The following is an 18,447-nucleotide window of genomic DNA, read 5'->3' as shown; positions in this document are numbered from 1 at the left end:
CTATAAGCGCTTTAGTGGAAATGTGATGGGATATTGCCAGAGTTAGGTAAATATGGAAGGATTAGAAAGGTGATAAATATATAAATCAATGATGGTTGGATGGATGGATGGATGGATGAATGGATGGATGGATGGATGGGCGGACGCATGGGTAGGTAGGCAGATAGATGGATGACGGATGGGGTGAGTGGGTGGGTAGACATATAGAATGGAATAGAAGTGAAATTTTTAAAAAGATTTTATTTACTTATTCATTTGAGAGAAAGAGAGAGCACAGGGTGGGGAGATTTTGAGGGGGAGGAGCAGGGAAGAGAGGGAGAAGCAGACTCCCCACTGAGCAGGGAGCACCAGGTAGGGTTCAATCCCAGGACCCCCGGGTCATGACCTGCACCAAAGACAGATGCATAATCACCTGGGCCACCCAGGTGCCCCTAGAATAGAAAGTTTAAAAGTCCCAAATGTGAACTAGAGTATAAAAAATAAATTTTAAGTTGTACTAAATTTTATTATTTCCAGAGAGAATTTTTTTTACCCCCTGTATTTTGGCCTTTAAATTCCTTGCCATGTCTCATCTTGTCTTGGGCTTAACGCTAGGGATAATAATACTGAAAGAAAATGAGGACCTACAGACAGCTTATGGCAACAGTTAAGATATTTATAGATACCAATGTTCTCCAACTGAGACCACGGGAAGCCTCAATGGCTCCATCCAGAGCTGATTACAAAGACTTAGTCCTCAACCCCACTGGCCCAAGACCATAATCTTTCTCTTCCAGGGGTGGGGGTGGTGGTAAATGGAATTAAAACATATCCTGACCTTAAGCAGAAAACACTGAGAGGTTGGCATCAACCTACCAAGTACTCTCTCTTCTCCTAAGGGACAGCCAGCCTTTCTATACATCCTGTGTACCGGTCAGCCACATTTTACCATGCTAAAGGAGTTCCCTCCCTTGTTACCCACTTCCCTACTCTTCACCAGCCCTAAATATTCAGATGTAACAATGGCTGTTGGCAGCAATGCTCCCATCCCTGAGAACGGCAGACCAAGGAAAGAGTTGCCATTAGGGCAGGAGAAGAAGCAACACCATGGGTGTCTTAGGGCCTGGGCAGCAGAGAGCACGTCCGTGGGCCCCCAGCTCCATCTACAGGCCTGAGCTCTCTCAGGGAGTCAGTGCAATTCAAGCACAACCACACTGATGGCCTGTGATGCTGCTTCTCCCTCCTTCTCATGCACTCTCCCTGAAGTTCCCTTCTAATAGGGGGATACCACGTCCAGAACCGCTTTTGGTTAATCCCTTATGAAACAAAACTATATGTGTCTTTGTTATAAAATTGATGATAATATCATCCTAAATGTCACCTTAAATGATCACGTAGATAACAAAGGACAACGGGTTACTCTATATTGTCTTAAGAGCATAAGCTTTTGAATAATACATGTACTCTTTTTACTGAGACTCAGTAAAAAAAGAAAAAAAAAGTTATTTGGGGAATATTTGTCTTTATGGGTACAACATTGCTATCAGAGATATTATGTATTAGTTATATCCCCTTAGCAGAATCTATCAAAGGAATCTGGGAAAAGTCTATCTGATCTGTGATGTTTTTCTTTGGAATACGCAATGCATTCCCTCTGATGAGCCAATTACAGCAAAGCCCAAGGCTGTCTTGGCTCACTTACAAACGTTTCCATGATCCTTGGTTTTCCGGGGTAGTCATTTCCCTTTCCTGCTCTCTTTTAGTAGTGACCCTTGCCTTTAGTTCTTGTTTCAGAGTCTGGGATTTTATTGTAAGCCGTTTTTATTTGCTTTTGGAAATTCAGTGTCATGTAAATAACAACGATGACCAAATGCTGTAAAAATCACGGAAGGGGCTTTTCAATGGGCACATAGAATTAACAAGAAAGGAGATACCCACTCGCTGCATTGCTTATTATATTTGCAAATGAGATTTATGAATATTTCTGCTACCTGGCTGCCCAGAGAGCAACCTCCTTAACTGAGATTTAGCTGGGAGCGCACACACTTTCTCTATGGACAAATCCTTGATTGGCTTCGTTATTTGGTGGCCTGGCAACCCGTGGTGATTGGAATAGTTCAAGGCATTAATTACTCCCTAGGACTGGAATAGTACAGCACACCTACTCCAGAAGCAGCTTGCGACATATTGAAATATTCTTAAATCCTTGATCCTATCTTTATTATTGATACTGCTTTTTCAATTTCAGAGATGAGCCCAAGAGTTTAGAGAAATGAATAAAAGCACCCTCCAAAAGGCAATCTATGTGGAAAGAATTTAAAAGAGAAGCTGAGGGACCCCTGGGTGGCTCAGTTAGTTAAGCAGCTGCCTTCGGCTCAGGTCATGATCCCAGCGTCCTGGGATCGAGTCCCGCATCATGCTCCTTCCTCAGCGGGGAGCCTGCTTCTCCCTCTGCCTCTGCCTGCCATTCTGTCTGCCTGTGCTCACTCTCTCCCTCTCTCTCTCTGATAAATAAATAAAATCTTAAATAAATAAATAAATAAAAGAGAAGCTGAATGTCAAAAGTTCAGAGGAAAACAGAAGTAAAACCAATGAATCAATAAAGTAGTTATCAGTAAAAGTTTATTGTGCACACAGCAAAAAGATCGTCTGCAAACCAGGGCACTCGGACCAAAACACAGAACGAAGCTCAGAGGTATATGTGAGGCAACAGCTTACATAGTGCAGAGACGGGGACTATGTATTCTTCACAGAGATTGGTTAAAATACTGAAATTTTCTTAAATGAAAGGGAAGTGGTTAGTGATGACCTAATATCAATTTTAGGAAAACAATTTAAGTTTTGCTTATTATCTTCAGAGGCCTAAGCAAAGAAGTACCCGGGTCAGTTAGCCTCACTTGTCTTGCAAGGTAAGCTACATCAAGCTTTGCTTGTAAGACTAAACTGGTTCTGGGGTGCCTAGGTTGCTCCGTCAGTTAAGCATCTGCCTTTGAGTCATGGTCTCAGGATCCTAGGATCGAGCCCCGAGTTGGACTTCTCACTCTGGGAGTCTGCTTCTCCCTCTGCCTCTCCCCACTGGCTTGTGCTCTCTCTCTCTCTCTCAAATGAGTAAGTAAAATTGTAAAAACAAAAAAACAAAACAAAACAAAAAAACTGGTTTTGTCTGCTCAGTGAATTTCAAGTCTGGTCTCTGTGTTTGATTTTAATATGAACAGCAACATAAATACAAAAAACAAAACAAAACAAAAAACCAAATACAGCCGACTTTGCATCTTTCCCACCATGATCATTTTCTAATCCATGCAACACATTTGTTACAACTCACCCTGGACAGCCAACCTCTAATTTGGCTGATAACGTACTACTTTTTTTTTTTTTAAGATTTTATTTATTTATTTGACAGAGAGAGAGAGATCATAAGTAGGCAGGGCAGAAGACAGAGAGAGAGAGAGGAGGAAGCAGGCTCCCTGCTGAGCCGAGAGCCCAATGGGGGGCTCCATCTCAGGACCCTGAGATCATGACCTGAGCTGAAGGCAGAAGCATAACCCACTGAGCCACCCTCGTGCCCCTGATAATGTACTTCTTACCTACAACCTTTAGTGATAGCTAATATCTTCTGACGAGTTCAACGTCTTCAAAGAAGGAGACAGAGTTGTTACGTAATCTACAGTTTAACAATATGGTCTTCTCTGCTCTGTGTGCTTGTCACCACATGGCAGCATCAGCGAGAAAGCCCTTTGGCATAGAGGGTGTTATTCTGGAAATGTCTAGCATTAGGGACCACAGTCCGTTCAATGGGCCAGGGGTCCACTGTTTCCTGGGCCTGCCAAATGCACCTGACCCATCCAAGGGCTGCACTAAACAGGAGGAAAACCACTCTTTTCCATTGTGTTCTGGTTTTATTTTCTTCATAGCGCTTCTCAGTACCTGAAATCACTATGATACATTTGTTTATTTTTTTATTGTGTGTCTTCTTCTCCGTGAAGATGGAGAATTTTATAGATCTAGTTCCTTATTATATCTCCAGCACTCGGAGTAGTGCCTGGCATCTAGTAGGCACTCAATAAATATTTGTTTAAAGAATGAATTAATCCTGCAGGAGGGAACAGAATTAATGGAATAGGAAAGAACAGTCAAAAAGAATTAACTCGAGCAATACTTTGGCGTCCCAAATGTATTTGTTTTAAATTGCTGGTGAATTCTTTTTTTTTTTTTTTAAAGATTTTTTTTATTCATTTGGCAGAGAAAGATCACAGTAGACAGAGAGAGAGAGGGAAGCAGGATCCCTGCTGAGCAGAGAGCCTGATGTGGGACTCGATCCAGGACCCTAAGATCATAACCTGAGCCGAAGGCAGCGACTTAACCCACTGAGCCACCCAGGTGCCCCTTCCTTGCTGGTGAATTCTTAAAGGGCCACCACTGTATACCTAATATCAGGCATCTATTCTGCATACCTGGAGACATGACATTTCTATGAAGTAGAAAGGAAATACACCGATTGTCAAAAACATAGGAAATGTACTTAATGCTCTTTGAAGTCCCATCACAGCTATAATGAAGATAACTCATGCTAAGATTTTTACCTGTTGGTCATTTTCCTTTTTGAAACTGCCACGTTTCAGTATTATGATGGGTTCAACCAGATTACTGGATTTAACTCTGGTTTATTTCTCTACTCCACAAATATTTCAGTAGTTTAATACATACTATATACCAGGCATATTCAAGGATTAAGGACATAAAACAGGATTCCTGAGCTTATAGTCTACTGACAAAAGAAAGTCTTCACTGTTGGATTAACTAAGTTTTTAAATGAGCCCTTAAATTGACCTCTGATGTATTTCCAGTTTACTTTTTCTTTAAGAGGGAGAGAGCAGGGGAGACGAACAGAGGGAGAGAGAGAATCTCAAGCCGACTTCGCACTGAGTGAGGAGCTCAATGTGGAGCTCGATCTCAGGATCCTGAGACCATGACCTGAGCCAAAATTGAGAGTTATATTATTTTTTTTTGAGAGTTGTATATTAACCGACTGAGTCACCCAGGTGTCCCTCCCATTTATCTTTCATGGACAGCTGCATGAGTGTAGACTTTAGAATCTTTTAGAACTCTGGGCAGGTAGACCAGTATGTATCTATGTGGAATTATGAATGACCCTCAGAGTCAGAAATGTTGGATAATCACTAAACAACCTCAACTGCAAAGAAAAAAAAAAGAGAGAGAGATGGTATTTTCTTTATAGTTTAGGTATTTAAAATCTAATCCCAATTTTGTCAAACAGTATGTTTATACACTTTGAAAAAATTATGGAGAGCTATATACTACACAGTGACTAGGAGAACCACTAGTATCCCTTCACCACAAGGTAAAGGGATAAGAGTGGATTCTTACTTTCTTTATATGCTCTTATCTCTTTTCCAAAATTTCTATGGTGAACATGTTTAGCATCTTCAATGAGAAAAATAAAGGTTATTTTTATAACATTACTTTCAATCTACCAACTAACTATGGAGCGCTTTCTCTTGCTGTTTAAATTACTGGAAATAAATCTACAGACCAAATCTATGTTAAATTTGTCTGGTTCTCATGATAATTAAATCGTGCTTAAATGTAGGGCACAGAGAAATAAAGCAAAAATCCATTATTGTCTTTGGTTTTTGTAACACCTCTCCTTCTCCTGAACTTGTCCATTGTATTTCTTAGGCTGGCTACTATCTCTTCCATAACACTTTCCCAGGAGTTGGTATGAGAGAGAAGAAACACTACCTGAGTTTCCTCAGGACTAAAACTGCTTTGTACTTAATGAGCTTATTTCTCTGCGGTATTTTTCTGCAAAAAACAAGGTCCCTTAGATCACTGAGAGAACCCATAACAGAAAAATATACATTTACAAACTATAATCTATGAGAAAAAGAATCACTTCTCTGAGAAAAAATAATAATAGCTAATCTACATAGGCACCACTGTCACCCCTAGTCAGCATGAATGGTTCCCTTTCTCAGAGGCTTGGTCCCCTTGTCCTCCTCCCCCCTCCAGAAGGAATGGTAATCAAGGGGCACACACTCAGTGTTTTACCTAAATTACTGTATATTCAGACCTACGTGATGTACATATTAGTGTTCCTATCCTAAGGGCAGAAGAATATTTGGGGTCACTTAAGTGACTTGCCCAAGGATACACATATATGGACCCAGGTTTTTTGGACTCCAGAGCCAATCAACCACACAAAAAAGTTCTGGCTAAGAACTGAGCAGGTCATGGGGTGCTTGGGTGTCTCAGTTGGTTGAGCTACTGCCTTCGGCTCAGGTCATGGTCCCGGAGTCCCAGGATCGAGTCCCACACTGGGCTCCCAGCTCTGTGGGGAGTCTGCTTTACCCTCTGACCTTCTCCCGTCTTGTGCTCTCTCTCACTCTCTCTCTCTCAAATAAATAAAATCTTAAAAAAAAACAAAACTGAGCAGGTCAGGCAGAGTTCACTTTCTTTCACAAGTGGCTCCCAGTTTAGGAAGAAATTTGGAATGAATCAGTGAATAGCTCTGAGCTTAATTAATTGCATTAAATGTAGTATTAACTCTAGATTATAAAAATTAACATATAGAGGGCGCCTGGGTGGCTCTGATGCTTAAGTGTCTGCCTTTGGCTCAGATCATGATCCCAGAGTCCTGGGATTGAGCCCATCTGGCTCCCTGCTCAGTGGGGAGTCTGCTTTTCCTGCTGCCCCTCCCCCCTGCTCATGCTCGCTCATGCTCACTCTCTCTTGCAAAACTAAAAATAAAATCTTTTTAAAAATTAACATGCAGAAGTAGTGTCTGTCTTTAAATTGTTGTGTATCAACTATTTTGGAGTCATTCTGAGAAATCTCTAGGTATAGAGATATTAAAATAAATTTAAAAATCTATTTAGCTCACATGTTCAGAGGGGGAAGAAAGAGACTTTTTTAGAGTCAGAAATAAGGCTTTTTCACAAGGAAAAAAAAAAAAAAACAAGATGCTCCAGAGGAAATGGATTAGAAGATTGGGTAACTAGGAACTCATTAGAACTTCACACTGAGCTAAAGGTTGAAGGAAGAGCAGAGGCAGGGATATGGGAGCTTCCTTTGAAGTCCTCTGAATAGAGTATTTTATTTACACTTGCCCCTTGAACAGCAGTGGTTTGACCAGTGTGGGTCCATTTATGCACAGATTAATGATTTTCTTAACATTTTCTTTTCTCTAGCTGACTTTTTTGTAAGAATACCATATATAATACATATAACATACAAAATGTGTGTCAATCGGCTGTTTATCAGCAGGGCTACTGGTCTACCATAAACTACTAGTAATTAAGGTTTTGAGAAGTCAAAGTCACGTGCACAGATTTCCAAGTGCACAGTGGGGAAAGGATATATCACTGCCCCTCCTGCATTGTTCAAGGGTCAGCTCTTCTTCACCAGTGCCATTTCCATGGAAAGATATAATTTACTGTATATGGTGTTCTAGGGTCTCTCTCAAGTAACTGTGACTGAAGAAACCCATCCAACACCCAGAAAGGCACACCCAGGTCACGTGACATCACCATGTAGGTAATTCTGCATCCTGAAAAATTTTCAAGGCACTTTTTTTCTAGGAATAGCGACAAGTTTGGCTGAGTTCCCCAACCTTTTGCCCTGTTGTTCTCAAGAGTAGTCACACAGAGGAGACAGTCCAAGGGGGCAGAGAATGCCATCTGCAGACACAAATGAGTGTCTCTGCAGAAAACTGACCAACATATTCCTATGAGATCTGTTCGTTTGTGCTATTTCCTAAGGAACTAAGCTACAGATAATCTTGATGTCAGTAATGGACTAGATCATGATTATCTCACAGGATAAAGAAAAACCAAGAACCTTTTATTTTTACTCTGGTAGTTTTTATAAAACAAAACAAAATATCAACAGTTTTACTGGTTTTAATAAGCAAGTATGCAAACAGTTTCCATACAACCGTGTCAGAATAAGCTACCACTAGTGATATACAAAGACCACCAGCAGACCCAGACCGGCCTTTAATGAAGGAATCTAGGACTTTATTGCTGTTCTCAAATTTAACCAAAACCCTTCCTGCTGGGTTTCATCTGTGGGCCACTCCAAGTAGGTCTTAGTGTTCATTATCTTCCGCAGCTTACAGAAACGCTGGGGGATGGCCTTCTTCTCAATGGGCTCCAGAAGAATCAGAATGGCGGCATCGTTGTTCTCATCAAAAAGTCGAAAGTGGGAGAAGTCCAGCTCATACTTACACCACTCGCTCTTCACAAAGTTCTCTGAGAGCACAAAGATGGTCTTGTGGCTCTTCTCGATGGAGTCAATGATATTGTCAATGATCCATTTGCCGGGGATAAAGTCCCGCTTGTGAAGGCACAGCCTGAAGGGAGGGTCGAAGTGCTCCAGCTCCTGGACCATCATGTTCTCCACCCAGTAGGAATCGTGCTCACTGTAGGACACGAAGGCATCATAGCACACGTCCCTGGGTGGCGCTTTCCTGGGCTTCCTCTTGGCCTGGAGCCAGGCCCACATCATTTTCAGGTACCACAGCCCATGGAAGTGGTGGCACAGGACGCCCGTGAGCAGTATCAGCAGGAAGAGGACCGAGCACACGGCAGACACCAGAGCCACCTGGTGGCATTCAGAGGCCGGGAGCTGCGTGTCCTTAACCCGCTGGCCGCGCACGGAGAATGGAGAGTCACACAGGTAGTTGTCTGGCCAGTCGGTCAGGATCCGGGCCAGCGACTGCTGCTCCCAAGTGAAAGACAAGAATTCACAGGAGCAAAGGAAATTGTTACTGCCAGCTTCCAAAGCCTCCAATGTGCTAAAAGAATCAAGTTGCTCCTTAGTGAAAGTACTTATTGTATTTCTGCTGATTCTCAAGACATGTAACATGGGTAAGAAGGAAGCATCTGGTAGGGTCTTCAACTTATTTCTGGAAATATAAAGTTCTTTGAGTTGTGGCAAAATCAGGGAAAAGGAATCGAGGTTGTTATTGCTAATATCTAAAATTTCCAGCATCGAGGGGATGCAACGGGTGACACTGTATATTCTCGTGTTGGATAAGTTCAAGTATTTCAACTTGTCTGGCCACTGACAAGTTTCAGGCATAGAAACATAATTATTCTTACTAATGTCAAGCTTAGTCAGGTTTTTCAGAGTAAGCAAAGTTTCTCCGGTTTTTTCTAATGATTTCAAACGATTTTGCCTTAAAATTAGGGTTTGCAGGAGGGGCCAGGCCTGCTCACAGGCTGAGTTTCCCAAGGATTCCTCAACCATTAAATTGTCACTGAGATCCAAATATTCTAGTGACTTTAAATGTCGTGAAAGTAGGCAAGGAACCAGAAAAACCTTACTGCTTTCTACTGTGACCCTTTTCACGTTTGCTGTAAGTGAATAGATACTACTCATATCATAAAATGAGTAAAAATATTGAATAGCCAACCTCCGTACTATTAAGGTCTCTATCCCACCTATATTTTTAATTTTGTCCATATCGGATATATCAAAATCACCAAGCCCATCGAGGGTACAGCCCTCAAACTCAACTTCTAACACTCCAGAGACACAATTCAGCAGTTTCACAAGTTCGCTAAAACTTCCATCAGTGACTTTCACGTTTCTAAACGTCCACTTTTTAATCAATGTATTTGTTTCCCTGATGGATGCTTTCGAAAAATGGAAAGTGTTCAAATGAGTATCTCTCAGTTCTAAATGTTTCAAGGACCTTGAAAGATCTACAAAAATCTCCAGCAAGAAAACAGGCTGCTTCATACGAAGAGCCAGGTGGCTGATGTTCTGAATGGATTTCAAACTCTCTGGCTCATACCTCTGGAGATTTGAAGCATCAATCTCGAGTTCCTCAAGAAAAGTGAGCCCAGCAAAATCCTTTTCCTGAAGTTCGGTGAAGCTGTCAATACTCCCTACTTTCAGAATTTGCAAATTTGTAAGTTGAGAAAAAAGAGGTGTTTCCCCAAGGGATTTGTAACGATTTCCCAGTAAATTTAAGAACTTTAGGGAAGAAAGGGGCCTGAACCAGGAGGATGATAAGTTTGACAAGAGATTATAGGATAAGTCCAAATGTTCGAGACTCCGCAGGGAAATAAAAGAATCTTTCTCTATGGCATTAATTCCATTAGACGCCAGCTTCAGAGCCTTGAGGTTCACACAGCCCTGCAGGTCCCTGTTGCGGATGTAGGTAATCTCATTGTTGGAGAGGTCAAGGCTTCTCACAGCAGCCGTGAGCCCTGACGGGATGGACTTTAAAGATCTGAAGCGGCCATCACAGACACCCATGGGGTCACAGGATGGAGAAGAAGCCTGATCAGGGCCCTCTTCCTTGGAGAGTTTGGTTACAGCCCCCAACACCCATACTGTCCACAAAACACGTGACATCGTCCAGGGGTCCAACCTACAAATAAAAGAGGTTCAAATGAGCAGTTGTGTTTGACAGTTTATCACGACTCCTGTTCCTGAGAAACGTTTTGTAAGACATAACATACACACACACACACACTCTCTCTCTCTCTCTCTCTCTCTCCCAGGAAAACAGAGGCAAATGGAATGTATGAATGAGGATGACAAATGAGTTCCCTGACACATCCAGCAATACCGACCAAGATTTCGGCCCCTATGCCATGACCTAAAAGCCCAATACTATCTGGAGTACAGAGCACGACTCACTAAGCATGAGCCAAAAGAATGAGTAAATGAATGAATGGAGGAACGAATAAGCCAGCAGGTGAAGAAATGAGTTAGGCTTGGGTGACTCAGTTAAGTGTCCAACTCTTGGCTTCAGCTCAGGTCATGATCTCAGGGTCTTGACATCAAGCCCTGCATCAGACTCCCTGCTTAGCTGCTCTCCCTCTCCCCCACTCACCCCCTGCTCATGCTCACATTCTCGCTCTTTAAAGTAAGTAAATAAATGTTTAAGAAAGAAAAAAAGAAATGAGCTAGGCCTAACCATATGGATTTACAATCACCGACTCCTGCACTTCAAACCTTCTTGTATTTAAGCATGCCTCCTCCCTGCCTCGATGTCCCCTATGAGTTAGAGATCTCACAGAGCCCAGCCACAGCTCTCCCTGGACAACTATTCACTGAACACAGCTCCAGTGGTAGCAAGTTTTCACCATAAGACAAAGGTCCCGTGCTCCTCAAGCTTGCCTGGCTCTTCCTACTGGCAGGGAGGAGGAATGCTGGGAACGCCAACCACAGCAAGGTGACTGCTGGGCTGATGGACAATGAGACCATCAGAATGTTCTCTTCCTGCAGAGAAGTGCAGAAGCAGTGCTCAGTCTGGATGGGCTGTTGGGATGAATGTGGGGCAAGTAAAGTGGTCCGCACACTCTCCACCACCAGGAGATTCCCTACACCCATAAATCCAGCACCCTTTTTCTGTCCTCCTTCTGGGCCGTGTATCCCTCTTTGCCTTGATTCAGCTCTCTCATTCCTTGTGCCTGCACTCCTCTGTCCGTATTTGCTCACTACATAAACTGCACAAAACATTTTTAAAAATTTAACCCCAAGGACACTTTTTATAGGTAAAACTAATTTCCCACCTTCACAGAATGAGAGATTATCAAAACATAGGCTATATAATTTATAGGCACAGAGAGTTAAAACATACATAATGTTAATACATAAATTGGTTTGGAAATTTAATAGCTGTTGCTGCCAGATTTTTTATGGCCGCCCTAATGCAATTGCTTGGCATCGCCTCCTGTCTCTTCTAGATAAATGGGGCCACACCATGCAGATTTATTTTGGACTTTCACTTCTCACCTAACAATGTAGCTTGACATCTTCCTACTTCTACACAGAGAGGCACTTCTATTCTTTTTTTTTTTTTAATAGGTTTTCCTTTTTTAAATTATTTATTTATTTGACAGAGCCAGAGAGAGAGAGCGCGCGCAAGCGCACACACACAAGGAAAGGGAGAAGCAGCCAGAGGGAGAGAGAGAAGCAGACTCCCCGCTGAGAAAGGAGCCTGATGTGGGGCTCAATCCCAGGACCCGGGGACCATGATCTGAGCCAAAGGCAGATGCTTAACCAACTGAGCCACCTAGGTGCCCCTGACATTTCTGATTCTTTCCCAATGGGTGGCAGTGTTTCATAGTATGAATAAGCCACAGTCGGCATTCCCATCAGCACTGTATGAGAGCCCAGCTGCTCTAGATCTTGCCACCGCTGTGCACGGCCAATCTTTTTCATTTCAGCAATTCTGGTAGGAGTTAGTGTCATCTCACTGTAATCTGAATCTATTTCCTGGACTACTAATGAGTCTGAACATCTTCATCTGCAATGTCCACGGTTTCAGTGTTTGACCTACTGTTTTCTACTGGATTGTTATTATTTTAATAATTATTATAAATATTAAATTATATATACTTAATACTTAATTTAATAATTTATACACATATATAAAGATATATACTCTCAGAATAGAAGATGCATGTGTTACAGATACAGGCATTCCTTAGAGATATTGCGGCTCCAGTTCCACAACAATAAAACAACTATCCCAATACAGGGAGTCAAATGAATTTTGATTCCCAGTGCACTCACAAGCTAAGTTTACACTACACAGTAGTCTGTTAAATGTGCAATGTCTTTAAAAAAATAGTACATACCTTCATTTAAAAATGATTTATTGGGGCACCTGGGTGGCTCAGGCAGTTAAGTGTTTGCCTTCAGCTCAGGTCATGATCCCAGGGTCCTGGGATCCCATGTCGACGACATGTCCCATGTCGGGCTTCCTGCTCAGCTGGAAGACTACTTCCTCTCCTACTCCCCCTGCTTGTACTCTCTCTCTCTCTCACTGTGTCTCTCTCTCTGTCAAATAAATAAATAAATAAAATCTTAAAACAATAAAAATAAAACAAAAATAAAAACAATTTCTTGCTAACGGAGGCTAACCATCATCCAAGCTTTCAGTGAGTCATCATCACTGATCATGGGTCATCATAATGAATATAATAATCGTGGAAAAGTTTGAAATATTGCCAGAATTACCGAAAGGTGACACAGACACCCAAAGTGAGCAAGTGCTGTTGGAAACATGACAGCAACAGACTTGTTCAATGCAGGGTTGCTACATAACTTAAATCGGTAAAAAATCCAGAAATCACCCCCCAGCAACAAAACAAGGTACAACTCTACCTTCTCCCACTCTACACCTTTCCTTGTCACTTTCTACATGAGTTCTTTCGATGAACAGACGTTCTTATGTTTTCTATTTTGTTTCTTAGTAGTCATTTTTGTGGCCTATTTAAAAAGCCTTTGTTATAGTATCATGAAGATACTCTCTTTATTATTTTTTCTTTATTTGAGAGAAAGGGCAAGGAGGGCTGGCAGGAGAGGGGCAAAGGGAGAAGCAGATTCCCTGCTGAGTAGGGAGCCTGACTAAGGAGTCAATCCCAGGACCCTGGGATCATGACCCCAGCCAAAGGCAAATGCCCAACTGACTGAGCCACCCAGGTACCCCTCTTTATTATTCTCCAAAACCTTTATTGCTTTGCCTTTTATTCCTAGGGATTAATATTTGAAATAGTGGACTGGATTCGTTTTATTTCCGATATGGATATTCAATTGACCCAGCATCATTTTTAAAAAGATCATTTGGGGGAAACAATCAACAATATTTACCCTTGCCAATAGCCACATGTCCTCATAGGAGTGAGTGTGTCTCACTGCTCTCAATTCTGATCTATTTGTCTTAGCCTTGTACTGGTAACACTATATATATATATATATATATATATATATATATATATATATATAAAACTATTTGGAAATACACATGCACATATATATATATTCAATTAAATTTTATGTGTTTACCATGCACTTAAGCAACCTTGCTAAACTGATTTAGTAATTCCACAGTTTGTAGATTATTTTTATTTTCCATGTACACAATCATATCACCCAGATGTAATGGGTTCTTTTTTCTTTCTTCCAATCTGAATACCTTTATTTTGTTTTCTTGATTACTGAATGTTGAATTTTATCAAATTCTTTTTTTATCTTCCTGTATCCATTGAGATGATTACATGGATTTCCACCTTCACTCTAAGAATACTGGTGATTTACTTTTATTTATTTAGTGCTGAGACAATGTTGTCTTTTTAGAATAAACCCAACTTAGTCTGGATATATTATACTTTTTATATTTTACTGGATATTTTTACTCACTAATATTTTCTCTAGAATTTTCCATCTATATTCAGAGTAAAATTGCCATATACACTTCCCTTCCTTTCCTTGAGTAGAATTCACCAATGCTGCCTTTTGAGCCTGCAGTTTTTGTTGTTATTATCTGTACATTTATCTTGTTTTTGTAAAATACATTACATATACTTAACAGCTATGGAACTATTCAGATGTTCTTTTTCTTATCTGTCAGCTTTTAGTAAATTGTGTTTTTCAAGGGATTTATCATTTTCTTTTAAATTTTCAAATTTATTGACAGTTACTCAGAACATCCTCTAACTATTTTAATGTCCTGTCTTATCCCTTAGATGGAGTTCTTTGTGCCTGCTTTTTTTTATTGTCTTGATGGTCAGCAGTTTATCATTTTTTACTAACATTTCAAAAATCAGCTTCTCATTTCATAGATCCTCTATTTCTTTTCTATTTCACTAATTTCTATTCTTATATTACTATTTCCTTCCTTCTGCTTCCTCTAGATTTATTTTACTGTTCTTATTCTAATTTCTTAAGGTACATGCTTGCTCACTAATCTTCAGCCATTCTTCATTTCTAATATATTCATTTATGGTCAGACGTCTTCATCTAAGCACTAGTTTAGCTCTATTTTCCAGGCCCCTTCTCTTCTGTTCTTTCCATATTTTGTCTCTTCAAGTTTCAGTCTCGATACTCTCTTCTGATGTACTTTCTCATTTATTCTCTTTCCAGCTGTGTTTAATCTATTGGTGGATCCATCCATGGCTTTTAAATTTTGTAGTTATTGCCATCTTCATCTATTTAACTTCTCTTTGGTTCTTTTCCCCATCCGCTATGTCATTTTTTTACAGTTTCCAGTTCTCTGCCAAAATTTTCAACCTCATCCTTTATCACCTTGAACACAATAAGCCTCATCTGATAGGCTGCGCAACACTCTGACAGCCTTAAAGGATGGAGCATTTAAGGTTAAGGTCTGGGGCAACCATGGATGGAAAGGTAAAGCTAAACCAGGGGAAACTAAGCCCTAGGTAGACCGTAGCACATCTCTGATCTATCCGGGTGGTTCAGACAGTCTCTGTCTCTGAAAATGGATGAAGAAGATTTCTGGAATGCTAGTGCTCACAGCTACCTGCAGAAGTTAAGGGAAATTTTCTCTAGAAGAGACTAATATTATCTGGGCCTCAAATTTCTTCCTACAAACAGTTTTTCAAAGTGTATGTCCAGTACACCATAAAAGACAACCAGGTACTATAGGAAGTAAAGATAATGAGTAGAGAAGAGCAGAAAAGCAGGCAACAGAAACTAACCCATAAAGACTATAGATCCAGTATTGTCCCTACTCCTAAAACTGACAGGGGTAAGATGAGATGAGATTACTATTTGGTACTATAGTTATCCCATTGTCTTTCTGCTGAATCAGTTATTGAAAAAAATCATCTTAGTATGAACTGTACTGGACAACCAAAATTCACTTGATCAATTCCATTTTATAATAAATAGCACCAATTTTAAGAAATTTATACTAGTTTTCAGCTGAGACTTAAAGGTCAAATACATCTATTTTTAAAATGTTTCCTAGCCTTCTGTCTTTCAACTATAAAATTTGTAACAGCAGGGATCTTGGGCATTTCATACAAATATTATGTGGTACTTATGACATGGTGACTTTTCAACAAATAACAATTACCAGTGATGCCAAAAGGACCACTCACAACCTGGCACTGAAGATGACAGTCACATCTCTCTCCTCCCATTTCCCCTCAGCATTACAGCATGGGGCCGAGAGCTCCACAGAGTAAGACATTGAGAAAGGGAAAAGCAGTGGCTACAGTGAGCCAGAGTGGGAACCTATCTAATGAGGGTTGTGGGTCTGTACAAAGTATAAAATCATCTGCTTAAAGAATTCATAATATTGACAGAGTGATGAAGCGTTACTGGCCCAAGACCCAGGGAAAGATGCCAGTCTGACAGGTAAGCCTGGCAGGACCGGCAACTTAGGCTGTGCACATCTGCGGATCCAGAACTGAGAGGAACCTGAAGCCCCATGGTCCCCAGCGAACCATGACCAGATAACCCACATCAAGGCTACTGCTGTAATGGTTGCATGAAGGCGAAGACGAGTGGAGAAGGGATGGAGAGCCCAATGCACCGTTGGGAACTGAAAGTGTACTCTCCATAAAGCCACAGGCAGGGAAAAGGCTACCCTTTATCTGAACAGGGATCTAAAAAGTCTCTGCCCTCTGGTCCTAGCTGAAATCCAGCCTACTAGAAATCTCCTGTAAGAAATCAGAACTCCAAGCCTGCCATGTACGCTGCTGTGGATACAAATATTAAAAGACAGAATAACTAAACATTTTTTTCAAACTGGAAAAAAAATAAGTTGCCAAATTATAAATACATATTGAATCCTCAGCAAAAAAGAATAAAAATTCCTGATCTAGCCTGAAAACAATGTAATGATATCCTCAAAGAACAGGGAAGACACACCTGCCAATCTAGACGTCGAGACCCATTTAAATTATCATTCAAGAGCAAAGGTGAGATAGACATTTTCAGATATTCAAAAGCAAAAAAAATAGTTTTTATCCATAGTCCATCTTTGAAAGAAGTACCCCGAGACATATGTTCTTCCACAATTTGGAAAATAAATAATAAAAATAATAAATAATAAATAAATTTCGTAAGAGTAAGCAGCAAGAAGTAACGATTGCATTTTTAAAAATTCAGTAATTGATAAAGAAGACAGCGTTCAAAGACTCAGGCCTGGCTTTTTGGTACGAGGAAAAATAATATAAATTTTAAACGTTATTCTGGGGGAAAACATAATTTTGAAAAGCAAGCTTCTTTTTTTTTTTTAAGATTTCATTTATTTATTGGACAGAAAGAGATCACAAGTAGGCAGAGAGGCAGGCAGAGAGAGAGAGAGAAGGAAGCAGGCTCCCTGCTGAGCAGAGAGCCCTATGTGGGGCTCGATCCCAGGACCCTGGAATCATGACCCCAGCCAAAGGCAGAGGCCTCAACCCACTGGGCCACCCAGGCATCTGGAAAAGCAAGCTTCTTATTAATAAGGAGTAAACACAACTTATATTTGTTAGGAGATCTTGATAAGAAGGTCACCCCCACAATGCCTTTAACCATAAATCATGCTCCATCAGGAAAATCAAAATAAGGTATTTAATCAACCAAGCCAAATTCTTAACGAAAACAATCCAAAAGAATTTAACTGATAGCTTAGAAACTTACAAAACCTGCTGTAAACTTCTGGCAATTTTCATAAAATGAGTGCATTACAAAAGTTTAAAGATGCAAATGTTCTCTGCTTAGAACAGGAAGAAACTTAAAATACCGGTGAATAAGCCATTTTCAAATAGGATGTTTGCCATTTCCTTTTTTGATCTCTGCTTTCAAGTCAGGCCACCCTATCCACCAGTTGCTTTTGGGTAAAGATCTGAGTTAGTAAAAAGTGCAGACAAGACCTTCAGTAAGAGTAGCGTCATCTCAGCCAGCTGAGCTGTTTACACCATCAGCCCATCAACTCCTACCCCCCCCCAGAAAGCAGTAAAAAACTCTATCCTGGCTTGTATCTAAGTTCTAAACACAAGTTCTCATTTACAGAAGTTGAAGTTAGAAGGGGGAACTTCCGGGCATTCTTATTTCAAGAAATCACCCAAGCTTAAAAGCTCTAAGTTACTTTCTCATCAGATATTTTAAGGATGGAGGCACACGCAGGGGCCGTGAAGCTCACCCCAGCGCAGAGGCCGGGCTCGGGGTTAGGGTGCGAGAGTCCCGCGCGGATCTGCAGTACTGACCCTTTCCCACTTCTCGCGGCGATAGGTCTCCCACTTGCGGGGTTTGGTCCCTGCAGTAACCGGGGAGCGCAGACACACCCCCAGCCGGACGCACGCGCCACCTGAAAGCCCTTACCAGTCCGTCGTCGCCCCCGTCCGGGGAGAAGGGAGACGCACAGACCCGGGCCGCGAGAGCGTCGGGTCCTGGTGTCCGGGGGCTCTTCCCCCACCCCCGCCCGCCCGCCCGCCCGCCAGCCTCCGGCCCCGCGCTCAGACGATGGCTTAGCGGGGATCCCCCGCGACCGCGTAGGCGCCCAGCGCACCCCCTGCGGACTGCTGCGGGGGCAGCTTTGGAGCGCGGTGACGGGAAAGGCCCGACGTACCTGGGAGCTGACCGAGCCGCTGTCTGGCCGCGCCTACTCTGCTGCTGGCTGACGCGACGCGCCCGGTTCGAGGAGGGCAGCGAAAGTAAAAGTGCGCGGGCCTGCGGTCCCTCCTC

General features: G+C 41.7%; 2 protein-coding genes across 5 annotated transcripts in view; one reads left to right on the top strand and one right to left on the bottom strand.

Moving 5' to 3' along the window:
- Nucleotides 1-2,343, top strand: part of RNF175 (ring finger protein 175) — a 43,593-nt gene extending 41,250 nt beyond the window's left edge. The window contains exon 9 of the mRNA XM_044226159.1: nucleotides 2,010-2,343. Coding sequence (XP_044082094.1) covers nucleotides 2,010-2,130 — 121 coding nt within the window. The 3' untranslated portion in view covers nucleotides 2,131-2,343. The remainder of the gene's footprint in view (nucleotides 1-2,009) is intronic.
- Nucleotides 2,344-7,057: 4,714 nt separating this feature from the next.
- Nucleotides 7,058-18,395, bottom strand: TLR2 (toll like receptor 2). 4 transcript variants are annotated; one of them, XM_044224640.1, is made up of 2 exons: nucleotides 18,332-18,395; nucleotides 7,058-10,384 (listed from the first exon to the last, which is right to left on the bottom strand). In XM_044224640.1, exon 2 carries the CDS (start codon nucleotides 10,366-10,368, stop codon nucleotides 8,011-8,013), a length of 2,358 nt encoding a protein of 785 aa, XP_044080575.1. In that variant the 5' UTR covers nucleotides 10,369-10,384; nucleotides 18,332-18,395; the 3' UTR covers nucleotides 7,058-8,010. The 4 variants fall into 4 exon arrangements, with proteins under 4 accessions (XP_044080575.1, XP_044080576.1, XP_044080579.1 ...); XM_044224641.1 differs by lacking the exon at nucleotides 18,332-18,395 and adding an exon at nucleotides 18,085-18,160; XM_044224644.1 differs by lacking the exon at nucleotides 18,332-18,395 and adding an exon at nucleotides 17,970-17,989.
- Between the last annotated feature and the right edge of the window lie 52 nt (nucleotides 18,396-18,447).

The sequence above is a fragment of the Neovison vison genome, chromosome 11, assembly GCF_020171115.1.
Source record: "Neovison vison isolate M4711 chromosome 11, ASM_NN_V1, whole genome shotgun sequence".
NCBI classification, from domain to species: domain Eukaryota; kingdom Metazoa; phylum Chordata; class Mammalia; order Carnivora; family Mustelidae; genus Neogale; species Neogale vison.
Note: the sequence above shows the minus strand (reverse complement) of the source record. Positions and strands in the feature narration are given on the sequence as shown.